At 38.9% G+C, this 11,644-nt stretch overlaps 2 protein-coding genes across 2 annotated transcripts; one reads left to right on the top strand and one right to left on the bottom strand.

Moving 5' to 3' along the window:
- Window positions 1-4,193: 4,193 nt before the first annotated feature.
- On the top strand, window positions 4,194-6,977 carry wdr73 (WD repeat domain 73). The gene is made up of 8 exons (XM_030782324.1): window positions 4,194-4,246; window positions 4,385-4,452; window positions 4,543-4,628; window positions 4,789-4,877; window positions 5,091-5,158; window positions 5,571-5,732; window positions 5,827-6,195; window positions 6,458-6,977. Exons 1-8 carry the CDS (start codon window positions 4,194-4,196, stop codon window positions 6,700-6,702), a joined length of 1,140 nt encoding a protein of 379 aa, XP_030638184.1. The 3' UTR covers window positions 6,703-6,977.
- A 238-nt stretch (window positions 6,978-7,215) lies between these two features.
- LOC115818831 (sialidase-3-like) lies at window positions 7,216-11,620 on the bottom strand. Its single transcript, XM_030782323.1, has 3 exons — window positions 11,544-11,620; window positions 9,337-9,570; window positions 7,216-8,636 (listed from the first exon to the last, which is right to left on the bottom strand). Exons 2-3 carry the CDS (start codon window positions 9,553-9,555, stop codon window positions 7,653-7,655), a joined length of 1,203 nt encoding a protein of 400 aa, XP_030638183.1. The 5' UTR covers window positions 9,556-9,570; window positions 11,544-11,620; the 3' UTR covers window positions 7,216-7,652.
- Between the last annotated feature and the right edge of the window lie 24 nt (window positions 11,621-11,644).

Here is an 11,644-nt window from a genome sequence, read left to right as displayed (position 1 = left end):
TTGAATTATTTGACAATGCCTACATACCAGCCTCATAAATCAGCATAAAATCTCTCGAGCATGTTGTAGATCAGATCTACAACCGTAATCAATGATCAAACTCTTTTATAGAAGAATCCTTACATCTCCTGTGAAAATCTGCTTATGTTTTTACAGCAATCTAGAGACCTACGAGGCAGAGTCAGCAGTTAGCCGAGGAAGATTTCTCATTTGTATTCCTGTCATCGCACAGAGACGGCCTCCTTTCATGATATATGGGAGACAATCATCGCATTACACTTCCCATGTCATGTATGTTGATAAAACAATTGCTGCTAATTACAAACAGACAGTGATTGATGTAATTGTCCCCATACTGTCAGCTGCTACACTTACTATGATTAGGCCACTACAAATATGCAAGAGTAGCCATATTTTATAGTGTCGTGCTATATCGGGGGGTTTTTTTATGCATGAACCTGTCCACACACATAAAAATTATAGTTATTCCAATAATTCCTCATTAACTGAAGTCATATCAGTGATGCACAACTATTTTGTCTTGGAAAGTAACAACAGTAAAGCAACAGCATGCAAGGAATGCAATTAAGAGTGTCAAAGGAATGGAATACCATTAAGACAGCTTAGTATAATTTAATCAAACATTTAGAAGCTCATTGCCTGAGGCAATACACAGATTTCAATCCTCATTGGGCTTGGATGACCCCATTCACTATTAAAGGCCTCCACACATCAAAGGATTTGGAGCCAACCTTCTCATGACCTAGAAGCAGGAGACTTGTACACGACCGAGTGGAACATAAATATCTCTAACCTCAGCATTTGGCATGGAAGTTAACTTAGCTCCTCCACTGATGGCCACTTTCCATCTGTAATTAGTGCAAATCTGCTACATAGTACAGACTTTTAAGGGATTGGGATCACTTCTTCCCTTCTTTTAATAACACTATTATTTCTAATCTGCCTGTTAATTTGTAGTATACACTATCCCCATATTCACCAGAGTTTTGTCTGTGTTTGTCTTCATCAGTGCATTCACAGTAATATTTTCTTTCTGATCATTGTCTCTGATCATTATCGGGAGACATCTTTGTGTTTTATCCACATCTGCATGTTTCTCGTCTCACTGTCCCGCTCTACTGACTGGAAGGACCACATGTATTCCTCCACATCTAATATATGTGTTCATCTACATAATTTGGCCCTTTAATTGAATGGGGACCATGAATTATTTAAGGGGTAATAATGATGATCTGTAACAAACAGTGGCATTAATAATTATTTTTTGCACTCAGACTCAAGAGTCAGATGCCCTCACAAGTGAACTAAAGGCCCCAACCTGCTAATCAGTTGTAACATTTTGTCCCCTGCCACTTACTTCCCCACTCACCACTCTCTTTTCAATCTCATTTTTCAACAAAGCTCACATTTATGACTTTTTTTTTTTAAAAGGTTCCTGTACTTATTGAAACCATTGCTTTACAACTAAAGGAGTTTTGGTTCATCAATATATTGATGTTTACGTATGGCTTCTTCAGAGCCCTGAAGTAGGAACTGACCCATAAATCCTTACTGTTCACCTCCTACAGTAAGGAAGTCAGAACTGACTATATTTTGCGCATTTTATATACATGTTACTGGTTGCTATGACAGCATAGTTATTCACACATCTCTTGTGCCATCTAGCGAAGCTGGATTCTCTACAACATTAATTGGACATTAGCTTGGTGGCAAACATAACATAGATGTGTCTACTAAACTGTTATTTTTAGATATTAAAATGTCATTACAGTAGACAAAGTGTTAATTATGAAATACTAAACTATTCTCTATTCCATACTCTGTTAAATATTAAGTCAGAATTCTGAGACAATGATATAATTTCAAGATTTTATGTTAATATTTTGAAATATTAACTCATAGTTGTGAATTATCATGCCATAATTCTGGCATAATTTGTAGTATGTCAAATTTGCAAGATATTAAGTCACAATTGTGAGGTATTAAGTCAGAATTATGAAATATTAAATCAGAGCTATAAGCAATATTATGGCGCACTGTGAGATATTACATCACAATAAAGTCTTAACTTTTTTAATGACTGGCATTAAATCATGATTATTATATATTTGAACTTATATTCTTGTCAGTGCAATTTGCTCATTTAAACCATAGTTAATTTGTGCCCCAACTCAAGAGTGACATGAATAATTATTATAGATTAATTTATATAACAAATTAACTGATTGCTGCTTTAATGAACAACGGTTAAATTAAACAATAATTAATTGAGTAACATAATTAACACTATCCCCTACAAAAATGGAACGAAGCAGATACTATTTGGGATAGAACTGGCCTGACAGAGAGCATAAAACTTACCAGTCAATACTCACTGTGTTTTGTTCCACGAAGGATTTGTCTGATGAAAGATTTGCTTTGATCACCTAGACTAGATGTTCATGCCATATCTTTCACATGGATCTGAATGTACATATCCCTGTGTCCGTGAGGACTTTTCTTATGGTACACATTACCAAGCAAAGTTTACTGTTGTGTTCCAGGACTTTGCTTTCCATACTGTTTTAAGATCTGTTCCTCGTTTTAAAATGTCTTGTGGTAAGTCTTGGAGTCAGTGTATTTCTTCATCATCTTGATTCTGACTCCATTTAAAAGGGAGAAATTCCCAAATGTACAATCCTCTCTGATCTTCTTAGACATGAAGCCCTGCATAATTAAGCAATAAATGATGATCCATATTATGCCTTGAAAATTGTAACAGTTGAAAGGTTTTACTAGGCCCTCATTACGCCTTTATTGGTTGTGACATATGTCAGTACACAAGCTTACGTTGCCTAACTGGGTAAACCTCTGTGAACATAGCGACAGTCATGCAGTGGAGGCTGCCTTAGAAAACTGCTTGGACCATCACTGTCAAAAGCTGAATAGTTTAGAACAGTTGTGTATTGATCAAGCCAAGAGTTTGGATTACTGATTTTAGAATGTGGTCTAACCTTGACTCTCTCTGCTACTCCTCCATAGTCCATTCCCTTGCTGGAGCTTGATTTAAAGTTGAAAAAATCAAAGATTATGCCAAATACCAATGCTAATTTATGCTCCCTGTGGTCTAAAGCCCCTATGACCTAACACACCCATAGGGGTTACTATGAACATCCCAGAATTTTAGCCCATCATCACAAAGGAGCTATCAGACCATTTACTGCTATATACAGCAGAACTGATCACTATTCTTCATGCTGGGAAGTGAATAGAAGCTTGCCCAACATAGGTGATGATGTGTTAGGACTCGTTTGCGGTTCAAAGTACTCTCTAGCCAAGTGTCTCAAGACATAAACACAACATCATTCTGGACTTAGGCTAAGCACTGTTCAAATAGCATACATGGCAATTAGAGCTATAAACAGATGTTTTAGCTAAATGTACTCTTAAAAGATTAAACATAAAGGTTCCCTTGAGAAAGGCAGAGGTTATGGTCCTAATCAGGTAATATATTCACAATAATGGGTGACAAACATGGGAAAGGAAGCACAGAGGAAGACGTTTATGAGACACAGCAAGTTTAAAAAGGGCACAGAGGTGACAGCAGGAAGGAGGAATTCACACATTAAATATGACTCAGAAACATAACACAGGGGGTTTTGGACATTAAGAACATCTGGGAACAATGGAATATGTTCTTCTGAAAGCTTGCTGGGATTTAGCCAAGGTTTTCAAACAGCCTAGGGCCTCCTGCAGTTCTCGAGGTCCACCAGCTGCACAGTATAATTTAATATACCAGATGATTAGTTTGATCAGTAATATTCAAACACAGGGTCTCTCTCTCTCTCTCTCTCTCTCTCTCTCTCTCTCTCTCTCTCTCTCCCTCCCTCCCTCTCCCTCCCTTTCTCTGCGGTAATGTAACAATATTATCATTTTCGTGTCGACTTGACGTGATAAACCTTCGCTATCTGAACGCCACAATCTAGTCCTCCACTCCAGTTGGTGGCGGTAATGCACTTAACTATGGTTCCATACTAACAATAAAAGCCATAGTTGAAGTAAAAGAGAGGGACGATGCTATGTGCACAAATTTATTGTAAATAGTAAATTTTAGGGTTCCGAATCGGAAAAAAAGAATGATAATGTTTTATGTTTAATTTACTAATTTCTAACTTAATGTCTGGAGTTTAACCATGGATCTTTCCCTGGATGAGGAGGACGACTGGTTTTTCGAGTCCATAAACGCGTGAGTAGTCCATTTGTCGCGTGCAGTTCATCCAAGTGAATTGCCATTCACTTGCACTGAATACACTCAAATGTATTGAATATATTGAACTAGTTAGCTGCAACCAAGGTTGTCATCATATCTCTATCCTCATTTCAGATACGAGGCGCTCCATGTATTTCAACTTGAGCATTCCACGAAAGTAATTGAGTGGACGGGCGAGAAAAGTAGATAACAGGTTTTCATAGATTTTCAAACAATGTCCTTCATTTGTAAGTAAATAAATACTTCAATGTTACCGTTTCTCTTGTTTACAGGTATCTGTGTTGCGGGCTATGGCTCAGTCAAGAACGAAATCCTGGAGCTGATCTTACCACTTAAACTCTTTGCTGGAAATTGTGAGGTGAATGTCGAAGACTCTTTAAATAACTTTCGTCAGTTTTCCATCAGAACATTAATCTTTTGCTTCAGCTGTCATTGCAACTACCGTTAAAAATAATATATTATGGCTTCTAAGTGTATGTTTAGCTATTTTTATGCTCATTTCCTGCTTTGTTTTGTAGGGTCTCTGTCCAGAGCGCGACTTTAAAGTGGACCACGGAGGCTTTTCCGAAGAACCAATTGAGTGCCTGAAATATATTCCAGGAACAAGGTAATTGTCTGCTCTTCACTATTACATTACTACATTATTAAGTGACAAAATTTGCTACGTGACACTTGTGGATTATATGGGTGGAGGGCAAAGAGAGCTCAATTCTTTACTCCATGTACTCAATTTAAAACTTATTGTAATAACAGGTAGAGTAGTGCCATGTTAACGCAGATGATTTGGCCAGTGTGGAATGATACTATCTCTTCCTGACAGATATGTAGTTACCAGTGGAAATTTAAGCTCAAGACTGAACATCTGGGATATTGGAGGAGATGACAGTGGTGAGTAACCTGTGCTGTTCTTTCAGTCATAATTTTGGCAAGTACAGTCATAATGTGTTAATCCTAGTGTCTTTGTATATTTGCTAAAGATTATATAATGAACCAAAGAAAATTCTTTGCATGGTTTGATCTTTTATGCCAATGGATCTGCTTAGCAGAAGAATGCACTGTGTTTTTACCTCACCTGAACTTGGCCATTTCATCCTGATTTGGTGTACTTGAAGGTTTAAATGATGTTTCGAGACTACTAATAAATGAAAACCTTGCAGGGTAATTATGTGAAATTGACTCTTCTGAGTGCTCTTGTAGTCTCTCGCAAGTGATATAAAGCTTATTAAATAATTAGAACATTATCATGTAATGCACACATTTTATTTTGAATTGATGTTATTTTCATATTTTGAAAGCACAGATGTAATTAAGAAGATGGGGTTCATAGACCCAGTGGACACATCAGCCCGAGGCAGTAAAATGGCTCCGGGTTTGACCGAGGACCCTTCAATACTCCATGGATCTCAGATCAAAAACGTTCAGCTGACAGACCTAACATCAAGGAGAGTCCTTCACTCAGTGGGTAATGAAAATACGAACCTTAAACTTACAGGTACCCTCCAATAAGATGCAGCTGGGCACCTAGATATAACTTTTTACTTTCGTTTCTTTCATAGGAACTGATTCATCTGAAGCTGTCAGCGGGCTGCAGTTTTTAAGCCCTAACGTATTTCTCATCTGTGCAAGCAATGGCGTTTTGTATGTTAGCGACACTCGAGATCCCAGTACCAATCGATACACCCTGAGAGAGGAGAAGAGCAGCTCGGAGTGGTGTTTTGCACTGAAGATGGACCAGTCCCCATCAGACCCTACCTCTTGCTCTGTGGCAAGACTCTCCTCGTCTGGTCAGGTTGTCATATCTGATTTCAGAGACTTGGCTGGCATAATCAGTTGTGCCAAGCTTAATGTCAAGCACAATGCCCACAGCAATGACTCCATGACCGTGACGTGGGCTCCTGCATTTGATGGTGCGATAGCTGTGTCAGGTGAGAAGCATTTCTGATTTGCAGTGCCTTTGATAAACTTTTAATGATGGGTAATTGAAATTTCTGAATGAATGAATAATTCAGTAATTTTAATGAACTTACTAAGCCATGAATTCAAGCTTTGATATGACAATTCGTCAGATTACAGAGGATAATTTTTGCATGTTGAATTGAAGTGGATAATACTATGCAGATCAGCAAGCAAGAAAAATCCATTAAACAAAGTCAATGTGTGAGTTAATCCACAATTATTCCTTCACAGGATTTGATGGAACAGTGCAGATCTATAACACCAATGCTTGGACCAAAGAATTCCAGGTGTTTGAGCCCATTTTTGCACACTGTGGTCATACCATGATGGGTGAAGAAAAGACTGATAACACCTCTACGGTGGTTACTACTCATGTGTGGCATCCATGGCGACCAAAGACTGTCCTATCAGCTGCTACAGATGGCTCTATACATGTATGGGAGTGGATTGACAGATCCACCAGCAGTAGCAGCTAAGATTTTTTATGTATTCATTTGCAATGGATTTGGCCCCTTTGGTAAACCAATCTCCATTATTCAATTAGTGGTTAAACCTGAATAATTTTGTTTGAAGCAGAACATTGCACTCTAACCTGACACTGGTGGAGGAGCCATTCATGCAAAGAGCATTTCCCAAGATAAACTCATAGACTTGCCCGGCGATGGACTGGTGACCTGTCCAGGGAGTTTCCCCACCTTTCGCCCAGTGAATGCTGGGATAGCCTCAGGTAGGCTCCAGACTCCAGCCGTGGTCTAAAGGTTAGAGAACTGGGCCTGTGACTGGAGGGTTGCCGGTTCAATTCCCAGGCCCAACATCCACGGCTGTGTGCCCTTGAGCAAGGCACTTAACCCCAATGCTCCCCGGGCGCTCACCAAGGAAGGCTGCCCACTGCTCCTGTGTCTGGTGTGTGTTTACTACTGGTGTGTTGGATGGGTTAAATGCAGAGGACAAATTCACTGTTCACAGTACTGAAATTTAACTTAAACTTAAACCCACTGCGACCCTAATTAGGTTAAGCAGCTTAGATGTCAAGCACAATGCCCATTAGATCATTAGAGAGTGAGCGAGTGAGAACTCATAGACTTGCTGAGGTACACTCAAATAAATTTGTAAAGTCATTTTTCTCAAAGCTCACAATGTGAGTCCAACAAAAAATAAAAATGTATGTAATTGAACACACACTCTTTGTAATGTTGTCCTCTCTTGCTTTGCTGTCACTAAGGTAACTGTCATGCTTCATTGGATTCATAGACTTACTTGCATTCTTCTCAATTCAAGCTATATTTCTGAGAGGAATGTTCCTTTTCAACTTGACAGTTCATGACAGACCATTTCATATTTTTGTGGTCTCAATAGAAAAGAAAATACTATCCAGCTTTAAGATTTAACTGGGATTAGAGCTTTCTATACAGCCTTTTAAACCTCATCAAAAAGCTTCCATCATGTCATTAAAATGGAAATGAGCAAAGGCTATCTCTTCAAGCTCACTCTCTACTCCACATTCCATAAGGCAAGCAAAGAGTCCCTTCTCATCCTGAGCCACATCTGAGTATCCACTGGGACCTTGATGAATGATCCAAGGTTGTTCCCAACCAGTTGTATGCAAAGGGGACTTGTTCAAGTAAACTCCAAGGTCTCTTCTCTTCTTCTTGTTAGTGGGATGGACGTACAGCAGCCAAGTCTGCGTGTTTGATGAATCAGATGATGTAGGGCAAACTCTGTACCTCTCACTTTGATCATTGTCTCCCCATTTCTGCACAGGAAAGCTTAAAACGCTTCCTTGGCAACCGTGACGTGGTTCCACCAGCTTCTGAGCAAAATGAGATTTGCAAAAATCTACTCCACTGTTTTTGCTAAAAGCTTCCACTCGGTGACCTTTCGTGCTACGAGCGTTGCAGTACAGGTGACTCCTTCCCTCAGAGTCGATGATCTCAGCCATTTCGCATTCACAAGACTCTTCCTGAACTTTCTCCCCAAAATGCCATGTGTTACCATGATCATCACTGTAGAACACAAAGGCATGGGACTTCACACAGAGTGGGAAACGAGCGAGCGGACAACGCTTATGTATGTAATAAGCATACGCTGGGATGATCAACCTTCCGTTCATCATCTGCGTACCATGACCTGGTCCAACTGCAAAAGTGGCCCACTTTGTAATCTCTTCACCAATCACGCTCTTTGTCAAGTCAGTTAATGGGCTCCAGGTCAGGCCTTTATCGCTGCTGGTGATATAACACAGCCGAGCTTGGTTTTTACCTGTGCAAATCTGGTGGTGCTCTGAGACGTGGCCAGGAATGCAGACAAAGAACAGAAAGAGAGTCTTGGAGGCATTTTCGTAGACTGGGCATGGATTCATTGTGCGATGGCCTGATAGCTGAGCTGAAGTTAACTCCTCAGTGGATGACCACTAAAATAAAATGCTAGGGATTAGAAGAGTATTTAGCTGAGCCAAAGCTTGAGTATGCAACTAAAAGCTAAGCATGCTAAACTGTTTCTTTGCAGAAGGAGTTAGAAGAGGAAGAGACATAATTTCTTATAGATAGCGCTGGCACGACACTGACGCTAATATGAGAAGACAGGTAGCTATTGCCATTTAATTACAACTACCTCAGGCTTCATCTTATCTGAGCAACGATACATATCTGTCATTAACCTTCAAAACTGCGTCCCCAATCATTTATTTAATGTCTTCTTTACGTGGATTTTGCCTTTTTTTGCCTAACTGGCTGTCCATTTGAATTTTGACGAATTTTTTTTTTATCCTTCACTCTGATCATTGTGATTTCATTTTCATAGCAATGTTTTAGCAATGAGCTCAGAAAATAGCATCGAAATTATTATCTAACTTTTATGTTAGATAGCTGCTTAATGATAATTGATTAATTCAGTCTTGCTGACTTTTGCTTTGTGAACTACCTCTCAGTTCTCTAAAATAAGGACAAGGATAAGGATGTTTTTACTGTCATTGCAGAACATATTGTACATGAAAGGAAACAAAATGAAGCAATGTAGTGTAATGACAGCTGTAATGTTAGATAAACATGATACAGTATCCACATTATGTCGCTTTGTCATAACCCTACTGCAGTAAATAAATGAACAATCACCTGAATAGAGCCATCCTGAAATGTTCCCCTTCTCATTACCAGAATGTCTGCATCAGAGTCACATGGACTGGTGCGCTTTTCAGCAAAGGCTAAGAACGTCTGATCTATATAGATTAGCGCGGGGATTCTGTATGTCACACCATTTTTCGACTCCTGTTTGAACAGTGTTGTTTTTGCAGGTTGGTGCAGGGAGCAGAACCTTGATATTTCAGTGGCCATGTTTTTATGTTTTTCCTACAAAAGAAACAAATAAATAGATACTAGAATAAATAAATGATTAAATACATACATACATACATAAATGATTCCAGTGTTTCCTCTGGGATTTTTTCAGCTGCGGGGTGGGGGCTTGGAGTGAATGTCAATAGGTAATTAAAAAATATAAATATATGAAATAATAATATGAATAATAATGATATGAAATAAAGTGAAACTTGACTGCAAAACAAACTTTGGAACATATTTACTGACATCTGTTTATTCATAAATTATACCTGACCCACTACTTACAGAGGGCACTGTATATATGCCTTAGTGGCAAAGTTTGCAGCCTGGCAGAGACCACTAAATTTGTATTGTATTTTAAAGAAGAGCTCAAAGACCCTGTGAGAGGGAAAGTCGCCCAGAGGTAAATAAGGTTACATTTGAGAATGAGTAAAGTTAGATAATTCTCTCACATCACAAATATTTGATCAGGCAACCAGTAAGAACATTAAAATATTGTAGTAGCCACCACAAACGTAACATATCTTAGAACCAGGAGGTATTTCTTTCCCTTCAAAACCTTGAACCTTAAATTTCTTATGCGACTTAAAATATTTGATGCGAAGTTTACGCGTTAATTTGCATTAAATAGTTGGAATAGTTAGAGTTGTGACAGCATTATACTGTGCGTTTGTTGTGACAAAGTATGTGTTTCACGCTACTTCTGATTAAACTGTGCTTGGTGAATAAAAATGCGGCAGTAACCTATTTCGTGGTTTATTACATATTCCGTTTCGGTGCAAACAAAGAACGAAAGATTGGACTAGCTTGGTTACTGAGTAGCTACAGTTGCGATACCGGGGTGTCTGATCTGTCATTCAGTTCAGCATTAGGTTATAAACATTGTGTAAGCTAGTGATGGACCATAAGTGATAGGCGTGCCCGCTCACTTTTGCCGAAATACATTTCTGGCAACGCCATTGTCTGAAAATGCAATCAAGAATATTTTAATATTTAGTTTATCTAAACATGGTTCGCAATTATTTTACTGACGTTTATTGAAGTAATGTTAACGATCTTATGATTCACTGAGTTCGCTGACGTTAACGTGACTCTTTATTGTAATGTCACTCTCCTCTCTTTCTTTTCCTCCTCTTTCTCTCTCCTTCTCGCCTCGACCGATTGTCGCCACGTGTCTCCACCTGTATCCGACGTTTCAAATTAAAAGCTCTCTGGAGAGTCGTGTAATTGCGACTTTATGACATATTTCATAAAATTCTGAAGCAGTGGCGGCAATAATTTTGCAGCGGTAATTTCTGCCGCTGCAAAGTGTAGCCTATCTAACGGAAACGCAGGATTCATTTTTGATACTCAGAACATGAACAGTCGGACTTTGTTTTCTTGCAGACTTGAGTTCAACTGCACGTGAACTAAACGTATCTCCAAGCTCAAAGTAGGACTACCACGGCGCCTCCGCACCATATCGCTTTAAAGTATTATCATGTGACGTTTATTTTCGTTACACAATTTCCAAAGGTTGCTTGCACTGCTTTATAGGCTACAAATTAACACAGAGTGGGACAGTTCTATACGCATAGATCAGCTTACTTTCCTCTGGGATTGTTCTTAAACATTGTGCACAAGCACTGCAACACAGTTTAATTTACAGTTATTTAATGTGTTGAGGAAAAATTGTGTTAAATCAGTCTCGTACAAAAGTGAGTGTTGTGCGACTAAACTGCCAGCAGATGCCAGTCTATTTATAACACTTTCAAAAGATTCTGAGTAATTTACCGGGTTCATCGTTTTAGTTTTACCATAGCTTCGTATCCTCCGCATAAAGAATAACTCAAAAGGCACTCTTCTATAGAAGTGTATAGCCTACTTCATCGCATTGCAAATAGCTTTAAAACACTGTTACGATAAACAAATGCCACGATCAAAGAACAGCTGTGTCATCACTCACAGTTAGGAGCAAAATGAATGAATTTCGAGAGTACTACCTTGCAAGCACCGTTTGGGTTAATTACAAAAGAGATTCCTGTATGCTCTTTGGAATAGCTATTGAATCCTGGTGGTGAAGTCAAAATAGGCAAATGAAGAA

The sequence above is a fragment of the Chanos chanos genome, chromosome 8 (assembly GCF_902362185.1).
Source record: "Chanos chanos chromosome 8, fChaCha1.1, whole genome shotgun sequence".
NCBI lineage: Eukaryota > Metazoa > Chordata > Actinopteri > Gonorynchiformes > Chanidae > Chanos > Chanos chanos.
The sequence above is the reverse complement of the archived record's forward strand: the minus strand, read 5'-3'. Positions and strand labels throughout refer to the sequence as shown.

What these genes read in the sequence shown, in the direction of transcription:
- wdr73 (XM_030782324.1), top strand. Translation starts at nt 4,194, where the DNA reads ATGGATCTTTCCCTGGATGAGGAGGACGACTGGTTTTTCGAGTCCATA. An exon ending in AAATATATTCCAGGAACAAG is followed by an intron (nt 4,878 to 5,090) that starts GTAATTGTCTGC and finishes TCTTCCTGACAG; the next exon opens with ATATGTAGTTACCAGTGGAA. An exon ending in TATTGGAGGAGATGACAGTG is followed by an intron (nt 5,159 to 5,570) that starts GTGAGTAACCTG and finishes TTGAAAGCACAG; the next exon opens with ATGTAATTAAGAAGATGGGG.
- LOC115818831 (XM_030782323.1), bottom strand. Translation starts at nt 9,555, where the DNA reads ATGGCCACTGAAATATCAAGGTTCTGCTCCCTGCACCAACCTGCAAAA. An exon ending in TTCAGGATGGCTCTATTCAG is followed by an intron (nt 8,637 to 9,336) that starts GTGATTGTTCAT and finishes ATTTTATTTTAG; the next exon opens with TGGTCATCCACTGAGGAGTT.